Below are 24,575 nucleotides of genomic sequence, written 5' to 3'. Positions count from 1 at the left end.
CCAATCCCAAAGGGGTAGAATTAGCCACGCATACTTCTATCACCCTTCCATTCTCCCAAGTTACAATTCACTCTATAGTGTGTTTTCTTCTCAATCTGGCACACTAAGGTTGAGCCTCTAGCCCTCTATTTATCCTAGTTTTCTAGGGTTAGGTTGTTTATTGTGTCGCGCTAATGGGCTAAATGATAAAACATAAAAAATGCCCAATCTTTCTTTGCATCTTTTCCATTCTGAGACCTTCTATCTTTATCTTTTTAGCTCAAATCATTCATCTTTAATCCAAATCTCCAATCTTCCTTAGAAATCTGCAATTAACACCAAATTTGGGAATAAAATACTCTTATTCAAATAAAGATCATACAAAATGTAAAAAGGTATAAATTCATAAATTAGGGATTATTTTATATGTAAATTAGCAATAAATCCTCATAAGTGTCTATATTTTAATATGAAATATTACTGAAATTAGACACTTATCAATAGGCTCGAAAATGGCTCTAATACTATGTTAAGAAGTGGGTTTTAAACCTAACTCAACCTCATAAAACCGGCTCATGAGGTGAGGTTTACACTTATATGGTTTACTCCTAAATATTGTTATGGATAAACTTCATGTAAGGCAACAACACATAACTCTTTTTTGTAAATTGAAAAATATTATTACGTGAGAGATTGGAAATTGGTTGAAGATACAATAGTTTGTCTTTTACCTTGTTATTCCCCTATTTTTAATATCTCCTTTTACTTTGCTTACTGAATGAAGGCAATTGAACTATTGGGTAGGATGTTTATTGCGTTGGTTGGTACCTTTTCTTCTGTGGCTGTATTTAATCTTGTAGCATACATATCCCTATGCAAGTGGCTGTTTAATGTGTTTGTTTTAACAGTTAGAAAGGAGGTGGCATCTCTTTGAACCAAACTTCTTAGTTCACATTTCAAATCCACACAAGAAAACAGTTAAAAGCCCTTAACCGTGAATTGATTACCAATTTTTTGAGGTATGAAGATAACCTTTTTAGCTGTGGAGATGAATCAAAATCTTCAATTTCATCTAAGTTAAGAGTTGAAAAGGATTGTGCTTTATATTAACAACGCCAAAAATGTGAGATTTGAACATCTTGGCCAGCGGAAGTGGTTTCAATGAAGTACAAACGCAGCATCTTTCGACAAAGAATCATAAAAATCACATTGAAAAAGATGCGCCATTTGAATCATTTAGTTGGTTCTGTGGCACATGATTGTGCGCGTAAATGTCTGTGTGCTCTCCTTAGCCTTTGAAACATCCAATCAAGGGTGAAGTGGATGAGCTGAAAATCATAGCCTAACCATAAAAATTTCATGTTGATGTTAAAGTCTCTCTTCAAATGTGAATTAATGAATGCAAACAGTGCATGGTGTATCTTCTGGAAGAGAGGATTAGACCTTCAAATATATACATACATGGGAAAAAGATGGGTAGGAAAATTTATAAAACATGATTTTGGTAATAAGAAAAAGAAAGCATTTGCAGCTGAGAAGTATTTTTCAACTCATGGAATGGTTCCTGTTGGCTGAAAATAGCATAAATGTCTTACATCGAAGTGGACAACTAAGGACTACATTGTGTAGCATGCAAGAAAACTTTGAAACGCTTAAAATACATGACTAGCATTATTTTATGGTCACCTACCAGTTGTAAAACGACATAGCATCATAGATTGTTCCATTATAAGGTTGCTTGGTCATGTGTTAGTATTCAAAAGAGAGGAGACTAACAAGGACCAAGGAAGAATTGAAGAGACACACAAAAACATTAACTGCTAAAGTGAATGGATTCACGCCTTCTGCCAATTTTTCTGGTGGCTCTTTCATTCTCACCATTTGTTCATTCCTTGGTGCGTCATTACAAGTTTAGTGTAAGTACTTCCTATGTGACACTGTCCAAAACAAGTGAAAATTACTGAAAGTTCTACTCTTAACGTTAAAAATAATATTATAAATCATGACTTGACCAATTAATTAATGTTGCTCAATGTGTAAAGGTGATCTCGAAGAATTCCACAAGGCTTTGCTCCACAAAATCATTTGTCACAGTCAATGGACAATGTCCAGGGCCAACTCTCTATGCAAGGGAGGATGATACAGTACTTGTAAGGGTTACTAACCATGTTAAGTACAATATTACAATCCACTGGTGAGAATTTCCACTCCTATATAAATAGCAAGAAACTGAGAAAGTTGGCAATAGAAAAATTGAGTAGATCATAAATTTTGGACCATGACAGGCATGGAATCAAACAGCTTCGAAGTGGATGGTCTGATGGGCCAGCATATGTCACACAATGTCCGATTCAACCTGGGCAGAGCTTTGTCTACAACTTCACCACTACAGGCCAAAGAGGCACCCTTCTCTGGCATGCTCATATCACTTGGCTAAGAGCCACGGTGTATGGTGCCATTGTCATATTACCTAAACGAGGCATTTCTTATCCATTTCCCACACCAGATAAAGAAAAGACAATCATTCTAGGTAAGTTTTATCATAGGATAAAATGTATTTTAAGTCTCTCGGGGAAAATTGGTTTTAATCTGTGTTTAAAAATGATGAAACTTGACAGATTTTGTCTTTACTCATTTCATTTTGACATGACTAGAGATGGAATTCATCCCATTTTCTGAAATACAAAGACTAAATCACTGCTTTTTAAAATATAGGAAGTAAAATTAGTTTTGGTCTTGAAACAGCTAAAACATATTTTACCATTTATGTTATTGATCTAACTATGTTCCTTATCACTGTACTTTTTTTTTTGCATTAACTTTGATTTGAATGATTTACAGGTGAATGGTGGAAATCAGACGTTGAAGCAGTTCTCAATGAGGCTGAAAGTTCTGGTCTGCCACCCAACATATCAGATGCTCATACCATCAATGGACATACAGGACCAGTTCCCGGTTGCACCTCTCGGGGTACTAATATAATATTACAGGGTTTATTATAGACTAACTATTTGTTTCTCGATAATTTAATATTAACAACAATGCTATTCATCACTTTTTATGTAACTCTTATGAATCAATTTTTAATCAATGAGGAGTTGATGAGTGGACAGTGAATAAGTTATTGAGTAAATCACTAAGATAGTGTGTGAATTGTTGTAAAATTCTTAATAATATTGAAATTAAGAAAAACTAAAATAAGTCTCACAATATAGGGCAGCAAACTACAATTCCAAAAAATAAATCAATCATTTACTTAATTTATTTTTAAGAGAAAAAAATGTTTTAATATCCTTTTTTTGTGTGTTTATCTAATATTGTTTCATAACTTTCAGCATTTTTTAAAGTAGAGAGATAAACTTAAATACAGTTTTCTAAGTGTTTTGTTATGCAAATTTCACTTCGTAAACTGCATGATAAAAAATTTGCATGAGAGGTTGATTCAGAACATGATTGATTCCCTATCTACTTTTGGTTTTTACAACTGTTTTCTGAAACAATTTGAAATTACTTACCAATTAATTCTGGATCACTTCATCATTCAAAATCTATTAAATTTAGAAAAATATTTCCAAAACAATCACTATTTTAAAAACCAGAACAGAGAAATGGTTAGGAAATATTTTCTTAACTCAAATTCATAAACTATAATTTTGAATAGATAAAATATTAAAATAAGATCTGGATTTAACTTTTATCCTTTTTGTTAACAGAGCTTGGTTATCCTTTTTACTCTAGCATCAATCATGTTATAGCTAAAGTAAGAATATAAAAGAGAAAGAAACAGTTTGTAGATGTTTAGACAGATCCTGAAATATAGAGCTGAATCAAACTGTGCAGGTTACACTCTACATGTTGAAAGTGGCAAGACTTATCTTCTGCGTATCATCAACGCTGCTTTGAATGATGAACTCTTCTTCAAAATTGCGGGGCACAAGCTAACAGTGGTTGAAGCAGATGCATCCTACGTTAAACCTTTTGAGACAGACACAATATTCATGAGCCCTGGCCAAACCACCAATGTCCTATTATCCGCTGACCAAGGTGTTGGCAAGTACTTAATAGCAGTTACTCCTTTCATGGACGCTCCTATAGGCTTTGACAACGTTACTTCCATTGCTACACTTCGCTACAAAACCACACCACCTTATCCCACAACAACTCTAACCACCATTCCTGCACTCAATGCCACTCCTTTAACAAGTCACTTCATTGATTCCCTAAGAAGCCTTAACTCAAAAGAATACCCTGCAAGAGTTCCATTAACCGTTGACCACTCTCTTTTCTTTGCCATAACCGTTGGCCTTAACCCATGCGACGCGTGTCCCACTGGGAGCAAGCTTGTGTCTGCTCTTAACAACATCACCTTTGTGATGCCAACAACATCACTTCTTGAAGCACATTACTACAACGTCAAGGGTGTTTTCACAGATGATTTCCCTGCACACCCTCCTATTGTTTTTAATTATACTGGTACTCAACCGGCTAATATTCAGACCAATAATGGCACGAGACTGTACAGATTGAATTTCAATTCAACTGTTCAAATTATTCTCCAGGGCACTGCAATGATAGCTCCAGAAAATCACCCATTTCATTTGCATGGCTACAATTTCTTTGTTGTAGGGCAGGGGTCAGGGAACTTTGATCCAGAGAAGGATCCATTAGGCTTTAATCTTGTTGATCCAGTTGAGAGAAACACCATTGGGGTACCAAATGGTGGATGGGTAGCAATCAGATTCAGGGCAAATAACCCAGGTAGTTCCTTACTAACCACTTTCTATGTGTGTTTGTTTGTTGTGTTTCAAAATTTTCCCATATAATTATTATGTATAATTATAATATAGAGTAAATAGTATAACAGAATAGAAGGTTTGTATATACAGTGAGTTCTGATTAGTTTTCTCTGTAAAATCTGTTGTTACAATGACCATACATGAAAATTAAACTTTGGTGATTCTTATAATGTGTGAACTGTGAAGGTGTTTGGTTCCTGCATTGCCACTTAGAAGTACACACCACATGGGGACTTAAGATGGCATTCATAGTAGACAACGGCAACAGTCCCCACGAGTCCTCGTTTCCACCTCCCAACGACCTTCCAAAGTGCTAAAGTTTCTGAAGAAAAAGGAATGAAATTTGGAATCTGAGAGACAAGGAACCAGAGTGTACAATATTACACTTGAGAGGTGATGTCACCACCCAAAGGGGAACACATCAAATAGTTAGTGGCAGTTTGTGAAGTTGGATTTGTAGCAGAAATCAATAAAATACTTGCTCTACATAATTCAAAGCTGTTTTTTGTTCTCTATTGTCAGTTTAGGGGTTCATAAAATGTGATGAATGCGCTTGTTAAAACTTCTATTTATTGAAATGGCTTTCTAGAATTCAAACTATTTTTGTATTCTGTTCAAGTTCAACTAGAGAACAATCTTTTACCGCGTTAGAAGCACCACTATTGCCTCCACTAAGCTTGCTATTATTGATATTTTGGTCAATGAGTAATGTTGGCAACTTTTACTTGAATCATAGAAAAAGGCAAAAAGTAACAAACAACGCGCCAGGTAGGGGTCGAACCTACGACCTTCTGCTTAGGAAACAGACGCTCTATCCACTGAGCTACAGGCGCAACTTTGTTATGTCAAAGTATAATAAATATTGTATAACAAATTTAAGTATTGACCATAAGCAGGCAAAAGACTCTATAATAGAATAATTTTCATAATCTCTATATAAAGATCAAGTTTTCATGTTCAGATTTTATCACTGGAATGATAATTCTTACTTAATTAGGTGTATGAGTAAAATATGTATGAGCGGGATGAATAATATTCTTAGATATTTTAGTCTATTCTTGTTTGATAAATTAAATTATAGATTAATTTTACAAGTTTACACCAACAAATTCTTTGATTCTTAAATTTTATACTTTATATGAATGTTTTAATAATCTGAAAATCTTACATAGTTTATATAAGTCAAAAATAGTTTATAAAAAAAATGTGGCAAGTGCCAAAATAGATAATATTATGTTTATCTAAAGGGAAGTTATATTTTCCGCTAAAAAAGTTTGTATATTTTACTATTTTACCCTTATTTTATTTAAACCTCTTTTGAATATGTGATTAAGAATGGATGCAGAAGCAGCAAGTAGCAAGTGTAACACTCTAATCCCAATCTCATTACCTTAAAGAAAACCCTTAAATTATTTCCATTCTCTCCTTTGAAATCACTACACAACCACCAAGAAATCCAAATCTAATTCCTTATCTTGTTGGATACCCTGATTCCTACTCTCTAAGTAGCACCCAGTTTCTAATATATATATGTATATGTATATATATATGTATATGTATATATATATATATATGTATATGTATATATATATATATATATATGTGTGTGTGTGAGAGATATGCATTTGCTTTTAAAGTTTGCTTGGTCACCAAGAAACGACAAAGAGAACCTGTTTACAACTTTTCCTTTGTTGATTGTAAAATAGTCTCTCTCTTTTCTGTATTGGATCATATCTTTACCCTCTTCCCTTAGGTTCTCAAAAAAATTTCTCTCTTGTCGTGGACCTCACCTTTGTAGGATCACCTTAGAAAAACATTATTTTCTCTTTGGTGGGGAGGGGGTGAGAGTTTCTATCTTATTCCTGGTTTCATCCACAAGACATTAACATCTATGCTGTTTTAGTTTCAGAATTCGTTATACTAACACACCAAAATTCTGGTACACCATGGTTTTTCCAAGATTTTGTACGAATCTAAAAGGTATGGCTTTTGTAGATTCTCAACTTTATCTTGATCATACAAGCAAAAGATTCTGAAATCTGTGCACCTTGTGAATCAAAGCTCTGTAATTTCTTCTTGTTTGTATTTCTCTCCTGTGTTTTACGAGCACCCTTTCGAGTTCCTCTCCATTTCCACCTCTTTAGGGACTTAATTCAACTAGAGTTTTTTGTGTGCTTGTGGTTTGAGGTATGGAATTGGAAACCCTCTACCCTCCTTGTTTTATGCCAGATTCAAATTGGTTTGTGCAAGAAAGCCACAGCACAGAATGGACTAGAGAGGATAACAAGAAGTTTGAAAGTGCCCTTGCTATATATGACAAGGACACCCCAGATAGATGGTTCAAGGTGGCAGCCATGATCCCTGGGAAGACTGTGTTCGATGTGATCAAGCAGTATAGGGAATTGGAAGAAGATGTGAGTGAAATTGAAGCAGGGCGTGTTCCAATTCCTGGTTATCTTGCCTCTTCTTTCACCTTTGAGCTTGTTGACAACCACAACTATGATGGATGCAGAAGAAGGCCTGCACCTATCAGAGGTTCTGATCAAGAGAGAAAGAAAGGGGTTCCCTGGACTGAAGAGGAACACAGGTGAGTTTCACCAATTTAAAATATCCAGTAGTTTCTCTGGTCTGACCTTTTCTCCCCTTCTATATTTGCTGAAATCTGTTTTGGTCAAGAGCAGGAAAACATATTGGTATTGAAATTCTGCTCATGAATCATGATATATTACCGACCAATTAATCTAGAATTAAACATTTTAATCATTGCTCATTTCATTTATCTTGAATTTCAATATTTTATCACTGATCTGATTGAGTGAATTGACTTTTATACTAACTGCCTTTTCAATCTAGCAAAGAAACTATCCTATAATTTGATCAGTAAGTTTTTTACCATTTTGGATGATTTAAAATTTGAACTGCAGGCATGGCCAAAACAGCTGGCATGTTAAACATAATCTTGAGTTGGTTTACGTGTTTCCTATATACACTTGTTATTGCTTGAAATCTTCTTCTGCTGTGCTACTGTTTGAGGTATTTTAATCTCTATCGTTTTTGGTTCCTGTACTTGATGACTTTGGTATTCAATTACAGACGTTTTCTGATGGGGCTTCTAAAGTATGGTAAAGGAGACTGGAGAAATATCTCTCGCAATTTTGTGGTCACAAAGACTCCCACCCAAGTTGCTAGCCATGCACAGAAGTACTACATAAGGCAAAAGGTTTCTGGAGGGAAAGATAAAAGGAGACCTAGCATCCATGATATAACCACTGTTAACCTTACCGAAACTGCTGCATCAGATAAGATCAAGTCTCCGTTATTTAACTTGTCGCCCATGATTACACCACAGCAGAAGCTGAATAGTATGTCAAAAGTACAGTTGGACTGGACTAGCCACTGCAATGATGGATCACTCATGGTTTTCAACCCAAATACTGATAACTTGTTTGTGTCCTCTTCATCTGATATCACTTCCATGGCCCTGAAAATGCAAGGGCAGGATCTCTATGACTGTGCTTTACATGAGGCTTATGCCAAGATAAAAGTTCCTGGTTTCGGCATGGCTCCTAGAGACTTCAATAATGAAGCTGTTTTCGGTATTCATGCACTGTAGTGCCAACCCTGATGATGTTACACAAAAAAATGCCACTACATTAGATCATTGTTGTGTAGGATTAATGTAGATGACCTGAAGCTAGCTACCTATTTAGTTCATGGTTATTGAACATCCTCAAAGAAAAACTACAATCATGTTTCCATGCTAAAAACTGAATTTGAAATGGACTTCTTTTTGAAGTTTTTCTGTTTATCTTTTTAGTCACAGTGATCATGTCTATTTCTCTGGAGACCCAATCAGAATCATATGGTTTACCATTGAGGCATGCTATGTCTCAAAAGCAACATGACAAACATCACTAATAATTGAATTCTATCATCACGCGCATATTAACATGGGTTCAAATATCAGAACCTCTCATTCTTATCCAACAAGATATAAATTGAACGACATAATGACACAAGCCACAGGGTATAGCCCAAAAAATAGATATAGCAACCTCTAGTAGAAAATGGGCATATTAGATATTCAAAAACTAACACCTCTAGTTCCTTTGAAAATGAAATAGTAATAATATTATGTAACTACTGCACAAAAACTTGAAGAACTAGTTCATTTGCTGATGTGGCTGACTCACATGAGCACTTGCATTGAAATTTTGTGCTGCATCTGGTGCAAGCAACCGAGGCTTTTTGTGATTAACCATTTGCTTTTTGTGAGCAATAAGGCCAAGTTGACCATGTTTGATTAGCATCACTTTAGCAGTCGAATCCGAGTTTGCATTCCACTTTGCTAGAATCCCATGCTTGATTGGGTGAGAATATAAATAGGCAGATTCACGTAAGCATGCACCAATGTGGTTCACACTATCACAGTGAGCTTTTATTAATTTTGATTCTCAGCCAATCATGTTCTGCCTTTTCTTTGATATTTCTGTGCTCGCCAATCTCCTTTTCGGTGGTGGCATCACTTTTGCGTTTGCGTTGTTCCTTCTTTTGCTGGTCTCTCCAACCATCATGCTTTATTTTGATTCTTTGTTTTGCTCGAGAACCCCATAGCATATTCTACTCCCCATGCACTATCAACATAATTTTCATCATTAAATCTACATTTCTTCCTCTATAATTTCATTTTCCCAAATATGTAATTTTCTTCTATGAAAGTTACTTTTAGATTTTTTATTTTAAAAAATTGAATAATTTGCTTACAATTAATATCACCAAACGAATAGAAAATTAGAAGACTAAGCATCTATGAAATTCGGACACTCCTCTTAAATTGTGTGTCGGTGTCCGATACTTGTATCGGACACGACACCCATATGACACAGGTAGAACATGTATTTGTGAAGTGTCAAATTCAAAGAGTATTTGTTAGATTCTTGACAATTGTAGTACGGTTCTAACACAGTTTTAAAAAGAAGAAATATATTAATTTTCTAAAAATTCAAACTTTATTGTATAAATTGTTATTATGATTATAAAAATAAGAAACAAATCCTTGTGAATCATGAAAAATATTTTTCTACTCCAAAAAATAATTTGAAACATATTTGTGCACATAAATCTTTATTATCAATTTATATAATTTATAATTATATAATATATAGATTTGTATCTTCGTGTCTTATATTTTATATTTTAGAGATTTTATGTATCTTCATGTTCTTATCCGTATCGTATCAGTATTCGTGTAAATGTGCTACATACTAAACATGCATCCAATTAGTTATGCATCCAATTAAATATGTATTGTAATCAAAATTAACATTCATAAAGGGATAAAAAGTATTGAGCCAAACTGTTATCAGGAATAAAGCAACCGACCTTAGACTAAATTGCAGATTGGGCTCTTCAAGTTCTGGAAGGACTATATTCATTAGTCTTCATGAGAATAAGCATATACATTCCTATTCCGGAATTTAGATTATAAATGCTTCTTTTTATTTTGTTCAAATATTAATTAGTGGTACTAGGAGTTTTTAATTCCAAAATATTCTTAACTTTTTTTAATAATAACTTAAAGTTATACCAATCGATTCTACGTCATTTCTTACGAGTGTCTGTCACTACCTAAAAAAGGAAACAATATGGCATATATGCATTAAACAATAATTAAAACATATTTTTGAGGTAGTCAATTTTACGGGATTGATTCCTAGCAATATAAATAAAAATAACTGTAAGATGCTATAAACCAATTAGTAAACAAGAATAATTTAGTTTAATTTTTTTAGCAAAAGTAATTCTTCTTATATAATAATAAAAAAAAAAATTATTAGTCGTGTATAATAGATTAGTATACTTCATCTATTTTTTATAACAAATTATCATTAAAATACTATAAATAAAGTTGATATTATCGAACTTTACACCTTAATTCAACTTTATAAATTAGTAATTTATAAAGTAAATTAATATTTGTAGAAAATAGCATGTATTAAATAGCACGTATCTTAGAAAAATCCGAAGTTATACATAGGATCTCTATTCTCTTATGTATTATTTTTGAGTATTTATTTAAATGTATTCATAATCTAAAAATATTTTAGGCAATAAACTACTTATTATGGTAATAAAAATCAACATTTTATGATATTTACTTTAAAAATATATATATTTAGTTTTTCTTAATTTTGCACTTATAAATTTAAATTATATATTTAAAAGAAATTATATCAATTTTGTATCTATAGTGTTCAAGCGAAAAATCATGAATGTTTTACTAAAATAATTTTTATAAGTTTTTATTACGTCTCACGTTGATTTTAATTTTTTTAATATCAAATCTAATTGAATAACTTATAAAAAAACATGTTAACAATTTTATATTCATAGACAAAAGTTTATGTTCGTATAATGAAATTGTGACAGAATGCTTAGAAAATGTTAACAAATTCCAAAAAATGAATACAAAGAGAAATGAAAAGAGGCATGAATAAGATAATGTGAGACAATAAAGTTGTGTTTATCATAAAGAATAAAACTGAAAGTGATGAAGTGAACATGAGATGCATAATATCAATAAATAAAAGAGTTAATTGTAAATTTGTTAATTGATTATTATTGTGATGTGAATTTAATTATTTTCTTGTTTTATGAATTTTGTCATTGAACTTTTACTTTTTTGCATATTTTCCTATTTAAGTTCTTACTCCAGTGTATTTTGTCATTACTTTTCAGTTTTGATATATTACATCATCATATTTATAAACAAAACGAAATTGTTTAATAAAAATTGAGATAAAAATATATCAATCATTTTGATAAAGTGTATAAGAATAAAAAAATAATATAGTCAAGTGTGCTGAAAAAGAGTAGGTAAAATAATTATAGTTGAAAGGATAAAATATAAACTAATTAATCAAAATGAGAAATATAAGTATTAATATATGAGAAGATAATGATTCTAAGGGACTTTGTAATTTCATGGATGATATATTGACACATGTGATTCTCTATAGTTTAAAAATTAATAAAATCCAATTATCAATATTAACTATTATGTAAATAAAATAAAACATAAGGATAAGATTCACACGGTTGTACTAATAACTGTTTGAGAATCAAAATCTGAATATCAACATGTGTCAAGTTGTGTATATATATGATTATAATAGTTAGTTAAGTGTTTGACATCCAACACCTAATAAATATACTTTGAACAAGATAAGTCCCACCCACAAAAGTTTTGTTAAATAATAATGTAACTGTTTAAGGATCTAAAATAATTTAAATTGATTTTAAACTTGTAAATACTTGTAGCACTAAATATTTTATATAGTGTGTCATAATCCATTATTAAACTCTACTGCTTAATTGGACTTTTCTCCTGTTGGAAAGAAAAATATATATATATTCTCTCTTAAAACATCGTATTTTATTATTAAAAAGGAAATTTCAAATTTAACATTAATCAACGATAAAGACAAAAATTAGCTTCTAACAGACAAAATATCAAAAGCCCCTGTGAAGTTGGAAAAAATCAAAGTGGAATTTATTTGTAATTAAAAACGTCTTAGCCTTGCACGCACGAGGATGTTTACTTTGGATCATTTTCGTACTGATATGAGACGAGACTGAGATGACCGAGATCCTCACGGACGGTCTGATCGAACTACACATCTAATCATTAACATTCAAACCAAGATCAATGAAGCTAAATTACTATTAAAAATTAGGTAATACAACTATAAATGTGATTCATTCTACTAATTAGGCCCAATAAGGTGAGTCCATTAAAATAATATAAATAAGTCACATTCCAATAAGAAAGGTACGTTATTATTACACACCCGAGGGCCGAATACCTTCTTTACTGACTTGAGCGTTGGAATGTGTTGACATTTACCCGAGACTGTGAGCCGAATGAGTAACATGACGACCAGAATGATCACAGCAAAATCCTAACAATCTGTCCAAAGTAAAGAGAAAGACGAATCCTTTAATAATTTTTTAGGTCTCATCTCCTATTCCCAGAAATCATCTTCATTACTATGTAAATTGTAAATTGTAGTATGTAAATTGTAATATTTCAATTATGTGTTTTAATGATAATAATTAAGAAATATTACTGAAAGGAGCTAATCATTGCATACGTGTACTGATTGACTATTTTGTTGAAATAAAAAAACAGAAGTTAATTTGGTTTATATTCTATTTTACTTTGTTCTTGTCAACTCTTTAGTTTTAAAGAGTTATTTCGTTCAACTATTAAAAAAAATATATGAAGTTTATCAAATTTTATGTCTCAAAAAGGTTATTACATATGTGCACTTAAATTTAGTCAGCGAAAATCTTAGTTTTGAGTTACCATAAACTAATTAGTAAAAATTCATATAGGTTTTTTAATTTTTTTAACTTAATATAAATTATATACCAATTTAAAAATTAATTTTATAAAATTTATTAATGTAAAAAAAAATTATATACTAATAATTTTATTAATCTTTATAATAATATCTCATTTAGTTGATATATTGATTAACTATTTTATATTTTTAAAATTAGTTTTTATTTAGTAATTTTCTTGTGTTGTTATTGGTCTGATTTTAAGGTAGGATACTTTCAATCACTTGTGATTTATTTAGATTAGGGAGGAAAATTGAGAAAGTGGATTTGAGAGAGTAATTAAGAAGTTAAATATAATTTTCAACTGGTAAGGTTTTTTTAATTCTTTTTTTGTTTGTTTTGATAATTATTTATCTTCTTCCTTTTTTTTTGGATTTGTCATCATTTTGATAGGGTTAATTGAAAAAAATATCATCAATATGAAAAGAAACTATATAAACATTTTGTCCTATATCTTTATATTTGAAGTTGTTCTCTTATTTGAGATGAAAGTTATTTTAGAGCAATGAATTCCAGGTAAGCAAAACTATTATATTTGTGATAATATTTTAAGGTAGATTATTTAGATGTGATGGTGACTCTGTCATAATATATTGATTCCTATATAAAGATTGTTTTGTTTGAAAATAATTTAAAAGTTTAAAATTGAATGAGAATATTATTTGCATTTTTGGTTAATATATGATTGTTTAGAGTGTTTTGAATTTAATACTCTTGTTCATATATTATAGCTTAGATTATGTGTGTTAAAGTTAAGAGTTTTTTAAACTAAATTTTAAATGAATTAAATTAATAAGGTTAGTTTCCTATAAATTTTTATATTTTAGTTTATAAGTTTAATGTATACGGAAAATAAATATTGAGAATTATCAATGTTCAATTAAAATAAGTAAATGATGATATTTGAGCAAAAATTGTGGTTCTATCCATTATTTTGAATTTGTTTCAAAGTTATATTTGTTAAACTAATTTTAGGTATAATTCTAAAAATCAAATTTGGTTCTCTGAAGTTTATTTTCTGATACTTTTCCTCAAATAAATAAATTCTGCTCAAGTAAAAACAAAGTATAAACTTAATATTGGCTCTTAACCTTATTTTTTTTCTCAAACTAATCATTATTTGCCCAAGTGAACTAAATTTATTATTTACAACTTTTATTTTTATAAATTATATAATGCTTTATAGTATTTTGTAATTTAATTTTTCACGTTGTCTTAAGATTATAATGGTTAATTTTGTTTAGTAAAACATATCAATTTATTTAAATTAAAAATCCTGAAATAGACGGCATAAGAAAGTCATTAATGGTAAATATTTCATATTAACAATGAGATTATTTTTTTATATTATTCAATTATAAAAAACTTTCACAAAATAAATTCAACTTTGTCAATTTAAATTAATGTTATGTTAAAATTAATTATTCTATTTAGGATAAAAATTTAAAATAGAAATTCATAAAATGATTAATCCTAAAAATACTATATTAATAAAAATAAAAATAAAAATATCCCGTGAATGTTAAAAAGGGTTGCTTCAAACCTTATAATAGTTACTATTTTACAATGGAATATTCATTTATATAAGTATTTTTCTTAACAATTTGTAACCTTAAACCTATTTTGTTTTACTTCATTCTTATACTTCATACCACTCCGAATATCCAGGCAGATCTGGAAGGCAAGGCCCAATGTGGCAAGATTTGGTCCTCTATATATATATATATATATATATATAATTTTTAAAATATAGAATATGAAAAAAAGATATATATATATATATATATATATAATAATTAAAAATTATATAAATAGATAATAAAAATCGATTTATGTGTATAGAGATGTTTTAGATTTTTTCGGAGTATAAAGATGTTTTTTAATGGCGGGTTAAAAATGATTTATTTTTTATTTTTATAATTATAATAAAAGTTTATATATATAAATTTGAGATTTAGAAAATTAATATATTTTTTTTTTCTAAAATTATGTTAGAATTGTGTTAGAATTATCATAAATCTAATAAATATTTTTTGGATTGGATATTTCACCGATACATGTGTCCTACAAGGGTCGTACAAATATTGATATATAATACGTGTGTTCGATCATTTAAGAATGTTTCAACCTCATAATTTTACTGTTACTGTAACACTGTTATCAGAATTAAATTTGTTTAATCCATTCAATTGAGAATCAGTCTAATATATATTTTAAACTTTTCTAAATAAATTTAATTTGAATCGATATAAAACTGACTAGGGCGGTAAAAATTGATGGTATAAAAGGTTTAATCAATTGGTTCTAAAAATATATTTTCTTTTGTTCTAATTAGCTTTTTTAAACAACCATAAAATTTTAATATATAACTTACTTTTGTCATATGTATGACTTATCATATTTTAAATAAATATTAAATTTTAATTTTATAAGTTTATATGTATTAATTTTATATTAATACTACTTTGTATTCCGTATTATCATGTTAAAAAATAAAATGATAATATTTTACTAAAACTAGTTAAATCTCAATTAAATCTTTGAACTTTAATTTGTATCTTTACCTACTTAGTGACCAATCTGATTTTAGACAATATATCTCATAATTTTGTTTCTCTTTTGCATTGTGAGATTGCTGATGTGAGTTTTGTCAGGTTGTCATTGTATATATGAGACTTTAAACGTCTTCTTTTAACAATTGTTTGGAGACAAGTTATATCCATGTTTGTGGTAGAAGAGGAGACAAATAAGATACAATGTTTTTTTCATTTTTTTTACTATCTCAATGATACTCGTTCAAATAATATGTATTTTCATAAAAGAAACTAAATCATTTTATTACAAAATTTAGCCTATTAAAATTAGAAATTGATGAGGCATTTTGAACGGCAGGTATTTATTTTTCAATCCCCAAATTTTCCTTTTTTCCATACAATGGTGATTGGACAGTATTGATGGTGTAATGGTGACAAAAGTGACAGCACCAGATTGCAAGGTGGGGGCAGAAAAAGATATTGTTATTTTAAGAAAAGACATTTTTTAAGATTTTGAAAACAGTCCTACAAAACTTTTTTTCTCAATTCCTTGTACTCATCAAACTCACATCTATAGCGCACCTTTTGTCAAAATTTTAATGTAAAGTAAAGAGAAACTGCTCCTTTCACCCTGTATAAACTGAAAGCTGTACCACTAATACATCGAAACTCGTTGTAATGATAAAGAAAAACTATTTAACATAACAAAACAGGAGAGCTAACATGTAATAACGGAGAGACATTTGTTATATATTATACTGCATGAAGCAAATCTGAACTCTCCAGCGAAAATTGAAACTCTCAGTTGGGAGGACGTTAGAAAACTCGAGACAAATTGGAAGAACGAGTTAAAATAAGAACGCAGAGACAGTCACAAATAGAAACAACCCCATGCTTTATATTCACAAAATTGAGCATCTTCAGTGAAAAGGGCACACTACCTTCTGCAAGAGTTTATAGGAAGCGAAGAACACAAGCTTATTACAAGACTATTGTCTAGGAATTACAGAGAAAATTGAAACCCTCTAAACTAAAAACACTGTCACCCACTTACAAAGTACAAACAAAGATTTGAAGGGAACAAAACCAAAAAAAAAACTAGGAAATATTAAGAAAAAAAATGGTATTTACAACTTTACGTGTCAACATATGTTGCAGTATCCAAAGGTATAACAGTATCTGGAAAATCTGTTCTTGGGCCAGCAAGGGAGTAATATGCAAGAATATGAGCCGGATGCTCAACAACTACAGGCTCTTCCTGTTGATTATTAACAAAGACGCGTCTAGAAGGAATCAACTCAATGTTCCAATAGGGGCGAGCCATTGCCAAAAGATCACGCCCAGAAGGAGATGCTCCATACCCTTGAACCCATAGGTACCTCAGAGAAGTTAGTTGAGTTGCAGCAACAGCTAGTGCATACTCACTAAAAAAGGAACATCCCCTCATTTCCAACTTCTGAAGACTGGGGCAGCCCTTAGAGAATTTCAAAAGCCCTTCATCAGTCTCTCCTACATACCCTAGAAGCATCCATCTCACGTTGGGGCTGTATTGTCCTATGTAACCCAATCCCACATCGGTCAAGCCCCCAGGTCTCAGATACAGAGCAAATCTTCTGAGCTTATCACAACCCCTCAGTAAAGCCCTCACTCCGTCGTCAAGTGGCAAATCAGTTATTTTCTCTTCACGGTCTAGCAAGACAAGGCGAAAATCACAAAGTTTTTTCAAGTGAGTACCAATGTGTTCTAAAGATGCATTTGAAATGTCGGATACATAAACGGCCAAATATTCAAGCTCTGGACAGCCATGTGACAAAGCAATTAGTCCTCTTTGTGAAACCACACCTTCTTCATCCTCCATTCCTTGATCATCATCACCTCTTTCAATCCGAAGCCTTTTAAGCTTCCTACAACAGCGAGCAAGCACTTCTAATCCTCTGTCTCCAATTACGTTCCTTGACTGCCCATAAGGAACAGTTATTAATTGATCATCAATATTTCAAATGGTGTTCTATTAGTCAATATAAACTACTGTCTCTAGGTAATATCCACCATTTGATTGATTTTACAATTTCACGTGCACTTTAATCTCTGTATCTATTTCATTCATTTTATTATTTTTACAATATCATGTGTGCTTTAATCTATGTCAAGCGTTTGGCCTTCTGGGCTATACTTTTAAATCAAGCATTTATAAAACATCAATAGGTAGATTGGTAAATGTGGAAAAGGCTAGATCAAAGAAATTAAGACAAGCCAAAATATTAATAAATCATCGCAAATATAATGAGAATGTTCTTGAATTGAAACTTACCTCAAGTACTTCCAAGTTAGGGCACCTTTGGATTAACGTACAGTGGTCCTCTGTATCCAGCATTGCATACAAAAGATCCAATTTTTTCAGTAAGGCTGCATGAGGGAACACTATGGGCATTTCATTCTTTGTAATATATGTCAAACCCAAACGACTTAATTTTGCTGGCAATGATATAGCAGCGTACTTCTCTGATTCCTCATTGTAGGAACCTCCACAAAATTCTTCTAGAGCAGATGCATGTCGAAAGAAGTTCACCAAATCCAATACTTCACAATCAGTAATTTTCACTGAGCTTAAGTTGGGGCAATTTCTGGCTATAAGTTCAAGGTCCTGGATTCTGACATTGGCAATATCAGTCAAGTAAAAATTTAGTGTCTCTAGAACTGTATTATTCAAAGCAAGCTGATGGAGCCAGTCACCATCATCATCAACAAGCGAGCTTTCCTCTAAAAACAAGATTCTCAAATTCCTGCCAAAAAGAAAATGTCACTGTCAGAGCCCCACGAATTTATAATAACAGGCATACGTTCCATACTTGAAAAATCAATGTCTAGCCACAGGTGACCCTTCCTCCTAAAAAAAGTACATTTAGTTTGAATGACTAATTCAATGGATAAAATAGAAGTAAAGTGAACGACTGAGGTTTATTAGATCCCCTATAACATTTCTTACTTATATTGCTGTCTATTACATGAAAAAGGTATTAACACTTTTTTTGTGTTGAATGATTTTGTTAGTCATTACTCTAAAAGAAATACTGAAAGAATTAAAACGTGATTTTTTTTATTAAAAAGTCTAAAAATTTATGTTAATTATACATTAGTTCCCAATAAAAAAAATTATTTTAATGATCCTTTAACTATTACTCTCGAGATTTATGATTATCAAAACTACATTTTCAATATACTGAATGCATGTTTCTTTATTTAATACTTTCTAGAAATTTTATAGAGATAAAAAAAGTGAAAAAATTATACTGGTAAAGTAAATATTCATTATATTAGAACTAATGAAATCATTAATTTCCTTTCTTTCTCAATAACATATTTCTATTTTTATATTCTTTACATGAATGCTTAGCAAAGGCAAAACATTAGTAAGAGAATTTTATTTAATAAGTATTGATAGGAGAATATTGTAACATATAATGTTTCTCTATTTCATAATTGAGATAAAAGCACCAAAAAATATAATTACAATAAAAGAAAATCACAAGCTAAATAATGTAATTAATGAGTGCAAAAGAGTATAGACTTAGAATTAAACACAACTAGGAAAATGAGGCAAGTTCTTGGTAGTAAAATCAGAATAAACAAGTTACAAAGACTATTACATCTAATTGCAATAAAAGAAAATTACAACCTAGATAATGTAATTAATGAGTGCAAAAGAATATAGACTAGGAATTAAACACAACTTGGAAAATGAGGCAAGTTGTTGGTTGTAAAATCAGAATAAGCAAATTACAAACATAATTATATCTAATTATAATAAAAGAAAATCACAACCTGAATAATGTAGTTAATGAGTGCAAAAGAGTATAGACTTGGAATTAAACACAACTTGGAAAATGTGGCAAGTTATTGGTGGTAAAATCAGAATAAACAAGTTACAAACATAATTATAGTATTACAATTAGATAGGAAAAACAATTTTCATTTAATAGGGATTAGAAGTTGAATTATATGCCATGAACCTTATGCGTGTTATGTCCAGACTAAAAGAAAGGAAGAACACAAGTTTAATTCTATTTCACAATATTATAGTTATGTATTTCAAAGCACTTCGCCAACTATCTTCCTCATAGGTTATAAGTTATTGATTTTCCTGGTTTTAATAAGTTAAAGGAATTCCATATCCTTCATGATCTTTTTCTTTTTCTTTTTATACGAATTCCATCTTCCTTAGACTAGCTCATCAATTATCAATTAATAATGGTTATATGAACATGTTAGAAACTCCAGCAGCATTAAATGAGCCAATTCATTTCAAGTTCATAAAAGATGGACCAACTCTCAGATCTCCTCACCAATAACAAATAATACAGTAAAATGGCACATAGCATCTTAGGAAAAAGGATAGGAAAAACAAATCTTCTTCCCAAACAATATGTGAACTGCAGAATAAGTTAGAGGATTTGCAAAACCAACTACAACACCACCACGTGTCATTACAAAGAAGGATAAAGAATTTATAAAACCAAGAAATATCTCAATTATTAAAACACCTGACGTTACCAATTAAAACATTGTCCATCTTGATACACAACTTAATTATGTCATTATTCTTGTTCTTTGTTCATATAGGGTTTCTTAAAATATGTTAAATTGCATTGATAAACTTCTTATCAGAGTTTAATTTCTATTTAAAATATAAAATACAGACAACCAAGTAGAAATTTATCAACCTATTGAAAATCATCACTAATATGATTTTTAAATATATAAAAAATCAACAAATTTACTAAAAACTTATGTTTGAATGTTGTAAATAGGTTGGTATGATTTTAATCAACAAACATTCCGTATATAGAAACTTATCATAGACTTACACACTGAAGTAATTGTCCCAAAAAAACATCAAAATTACCAATATTTATTCAATTTTTATTATTTCCATGAATCCACCAAACTTGATAAATAGAGTAAACAGAGTTAAAGGTTATAAATTGGTAGTATCTAGTAGAAGTATTTCTTCAAGTTCAAATAATTTTCAGTTTTTTTAAGGGCCCGATCCAGAATAATGCAACATTAAATGAAAACACAAACTCTCAAGCGTGAAACTGCTCCACGAATCACAAGCATGAACAATCCTGATTTTCAGAAGTAGTCTACTAAACAACACAAAAGTAATGAAAACCAGAAAAAAACAGAACTAGTTCACCCCATAGTTGGACGACAAGCAGCAAAACACAGTAAAGAAGAAAAGAAAAGGAAAATCACCTGCAAAAGCGACCAATAAAATAAAGGCCATTGGTGGAGAATCCGGAGCACTTATCGAGCTTGAGCGCCTGAAGTACGTGACCGCGTGAGCAAGCGAGAACCTGAAGATCGGAATCCGTCACAATCATGCGGCGAAAGTGAAGTGACTTCAAGCAATCAAAGTACTGAGAGATCTCTTTAACCCACGGTGTAACGAAACCTCCCCAATCCTCTGGTATGAGGTTGAACATTGCTGCCCGGGGCTTCCCCTTCAGGTTCAGGGACTCTAGGTGCGGGAACCGCCTCCGGAGGCGGTCCGGTGTGGTGGTGTAGCAGAGCGCAATCGTAACGTGCTTCCGCGTGAGCGAGTCGAGCTCGTACCACCGGTGACACACCTGCGACACCGCGTCCCGGTCCTTGGGGTCGTGGATGTACGGCATCACACAGTCCAGCACCACGTCCGACAACTTAGTAGCAGTTGCCATCCGGCTGGAGTCCCGATCCTCCATGGCTGCGGCGCCTCCGGTTTAGTAGATCTCAAGTTCCCGATCGGTCCGGTTCAGGTTAGAAAAAGTGTCAGGGATTGTGAAAAAAAGAGGAATAACAGAATAGGAAAGGAGGAATAACAGAAGAGGAAGATTCGGCAGTGCGATGAACGATGAAGATAAGAGGAATCAGGAATTTGACACTGAGAACGAGCCAATCGCATCGGAACCGTACCGCGGAACCAGCCAATCGAAGAGGAAGAAAGAAAGAGGGTAAGGGGAAGACATAGCAGAAGGGTGAACGAGGGGACGGTAGAGATTGGGTGGATGTGGGAGTATCGGACGGTGACAGTTGTAACAGTTTGTGAGAAGGGGATTGGATCGGTCCTATTATATGAGAAGAGAGAAGGAAAAATAAAAAACCAAAAGTAGGGGTCAGAATTTGAGTACACTTGTTTTTATTATCATTGTTTTGTAACTAAAGTGGAGGAAGCAGAGGTGAGGATGATGGGTGAGAGACTGAGAGACCAAGGTAGAAACTATAAACCCACCAAAACGACAAAACTTGCCCTCTCACTTCCCAATAATGTAAAACCAAATTCTACAAAAACATATTATTTTCACAACCATCTTTTCTTTTTTTATTCTTACAACTGTGTTTTGTTTATTTTTATTTTCATTTTTAATTTAGATTTTGTGTCTTAGATAGGAATGCTTGTAGGGGAATATTATAAAAATATGTTGGAGCGGCTGTTTGGTCTGATAAATGATGCTGCACTCAAAACTAACTCAATTTTAACAAAATGATTACATCTAGTGGTTGTCATGGAAGATTATTTTTTATTCATCACACCTTGGTGACAAAATGTTTAGTTAGTCAAGAAATCCTTTTCATTACAAATTAAATATAACAAAAAATCACTTCCATTCACATTTACTTCTTTCATACGAGTTTAGATCGGTACTTTCATGTGCCAAATAGTAATTATACCTAACAAATATACTATGACTAATATTGGTGCAAGTTCTGAATTTATTTTTAAACAGCGATTTGTTTTAGGTTCTATTGAGATTCTGTCTGAAATATAAAAAAAAACATCATGATTTGAAATTATAATGTGGGTCTAACATGCATTTACCAAATTACCATGAGTATTATATTATTCTGGATGAGTAAATAGCCATTAAGAAACGAACAAAACATGAAAAGAAATGGGTATTATTATAAAAAAAAAAACATAGATCATCTTATAAAATTTAAGAAAAAAAAATATTGTATCATGTTTTTGTCCGTTATTAAAACAAGTATGATAGGAAGGAACAGCTCTTAAAAATTTGTCATGTACAACATATCCTAGCAAACATCTGTTCCCCACCACATTTGCTACTGTTGGAAACACCATTTTCTCTACTCTCCTGTGTCATGAGTCCAAATCCAAACTTGAAGGGTTGACGGAAAATCATTTCAGATTCATCAAACAATAAATGCTAATTTTGTATCTTTCCTATTCAAATTATATTTTAAAATACTAATGCCTTTTACCTATAGTTAATATTAATGATGTTGATTGTTAAATTTAAATAAATTTGATTTAGAAATTATAAATATATATATATATATATATTATTTTTTATATGATAGTTGAATGGTTATATCATCTTTACATATTTTATAAAATACAATTTTGAATACTTATTTTGGATGAACACGAGTAACCTTTAAAACATTATATATTTAATATAAAGAATAAACAATATATTTTATATGTGAAAATTATTATTTTTCTTCTAAATAAAATAATTATCTTAACACCACTTTTTACAATGATTATCCAAAAACCTATTCTTATTATGATTTATAACAGCAATAAAATTTACTTGTAATTAGTTATTAAAATGATTAATTTCTGCAACTATCTTAAAGGTATCTTCATTCTCACTTTAACCCTTATTTTAATGAAATGTATCTTGATAATCACTCAAATCCTTACTTTAATCAAATGAAAAAAGGTTTTCATCACAAAAACACATGCTTTAATGATTTGTTTAACGTGTTAAATACATATTTAAGGTTAAGTCATGACTAATAATTAATGAAAATTGATTCAATGTATCTACCATTGGGTTATTAAGAATAGGCAGTCAAAATTAATTTAGAGTTGTTAACATATGTGAATGAACTGGTGCAAAAATTAATATTTTTTTTAATTAGTGAGGTCTACTTTATTTTATTATTATTATATCAAATAACTTATTAATTGTGGTCTAGCCTAATTCTTATTTTAAAATATCCTTATTAACGTACCGTTTGCCAAAATGATATTTACAAATTAACATTTTATAAACTAATTTTAGTTATGGAACAATTAATTTTATCTTTTATTTTATTTTCTTTCTTAAAACTAACGGAAAGTTAGCATATGCGTATTAAAATAATTATAATTTTTAAAAATATAAAAAATAAATATTTTTATAAGAACAGGAGTTAAAGAGTTCTACTGTTATTATTGAATAAAAGAGTTATAGAGTTATTTTTTAGTTAAAGAGTTAAACGATAACTTTAAAATTAAGAAATCTTGTTTGGTACGAAATACATTTTATAAAATGATGATAAAATTATTTTAATCAAGTAAAAATTAATATAAATAGTGTGTTATGCCACTTTTATCTAAAGCCCTGGTTGTATAATACAATAATATTCCTTCTTCTCTTAAGACATTTTAAAACATGAGGAGCCCAGTGGAATTTTTCTGAAAAGTAATGGAAAAGGCAACAAGAATAAATGGATCTGTTTATGATTTGAGATTTGATGCAATAAAATGGAATTGATTCCGTTAAAGGAAAATTCTGGATCAAGTTATTTTTTTCACGTGCATGAATTTTTACCACTGATGCATACTTTCATGTCAATCAAATATTAACAAAAATTTAAATAATAAAATGGGTGGTAAGGATAAACTGCACACATTTTTTAAGGAATAGTACATGGATTGATTTCAATTCAAGAAAGAAAAATGATTTTTCAACACTCTCACAGATTACACCTTGCAGATTACATCTTGCTGAGGTGGCTGTGAAGCTGACATGGTAAGGGACATTTTTGTCAAATGAAATAGCACGGGATTTTGTTTTCAAAAAAA

The 24,575-nt window shown here is 30.9% G+C and overlaps 3 protein-coding genes and 1 non-coding gene across 5 annotated transcripts; 2 read left to right on the top strand and 2 right to left on the bottom strand.

Annotated features, from left to right (window-relative positions):
- Positions 1 to 1,701: 1,701 nt before the first annotated feature.
- LOC137826658 (laccase-4) lies at positions 1,702 to 5,272 on the top strand. The gene is made up of 6 exons (XM_068632726.2): positions 1,702 to 1,895; positions 2,022 to 2,173; positions 2,265 to 2,509; positions 2,821 to 2,949; positions 3,820 to 4,737; positions 4,962 to 5,272. Exons 1-6 carry the CDS (start codon positions 1,809 to 1,811, stop codon positions 5,090 to 5,092), a joined length of 1,662 nt encoding a protein of 553 aa, XP_068488827.1. The 5' UTR covers positions 1,702 to 1,808; the 3' UTR covers positions 5,093 to 5,272.
- Positions 5,273 to 5,535: 263 nt separating this feature from the next.
- Positions 5,536 to 5,608, bottom strand: TRNAR-CCU (transfer RNA arginine (anticodon CCU)). Its single transcript has one exon. It is a non-coding gene; the product is annotated as a tRNA-Arg (tRNA).
- Positions 5,609 to 6,235: 627 nt separating this feature from the next.
- LOC137823995 (transcription factor DIVARICATA) lies at positions 6,236 to 8,583 on the top strand. 2 transcript variants are annotated; one of them, XM_068629403.2, is made up of 3 exons: positions 6,236 to 6,755; positions 7,005 to 7,362; positions 7,869 to 8,583. In XM_068629403.2, the coding sequence occupies exons 1-3, from the start codon at positions 6,722 to 6,724 to the stop codon at positions 8,386 to 8,388; spliced, it is 912 nt and encodes a 303-aa protein (XP_068485504.1). In that variant the 5' UTR covers positions 6,236 to 6,721; the 3' UTR covers positions 8,389 to 8,583. The 2 variants fall into 2 exon arrangements, with proteins under 2 accessions (XP_068485504.1, XP_068485503.1); XM_068629402.1 differs by having other exon boundaries at positions 6,514 to 7,362.
- An 8,010-nt stretch (positions 8,584 to 16,593) lies between these two features.
- LOC137823583 (coronatine-insensitive protein 1) lies at positions 16,594 to 22,048 on the bottom strand. The gene is made up of 3 exons (XM_068628785.2): positions 20,972 to 22,048; positions 18,027 to 18,498; positions 16,594 to 17,672 (listed from the first exon to the last, which is right to left on the bottom strand). The coding sequence occupies exons 1-3, from the start codon at positions 21,457 to 21,459 to the stop codon at positions 16,851 to 16,853; spliced, it is 1,782 nt and encodes a 593-aa protein (XP_068484886.2). The 5' UTR covers positions 21,460 to 22,048; the 3' UTR covers positions 16,594 to 16,850.
- Positions 22,049 to 24,575: the final 2,527 nt, after the last annotated feature.

Source organism: Phaseolus vulgaris, chromosome 8 (genome assembly GCF_051622355.1).
Source record: "Phaseolus vulgaris cultivar YP4 chromosome 8, ASM5162235v1, whole genome shotgun sequence".
NCBI classification, from domain to species: domain Eukaryota; kingdom Viridiplantae; phylum Streptophyta; class Magnoliopsida; order Fabales; family Fabaceae; genus Phaseolus; species Phaseolus vulgaris.
Note: the sequence above shows the minus strand (reverse complement) of the source record. Positions and strands in the feature narration are given on the sequence as shown.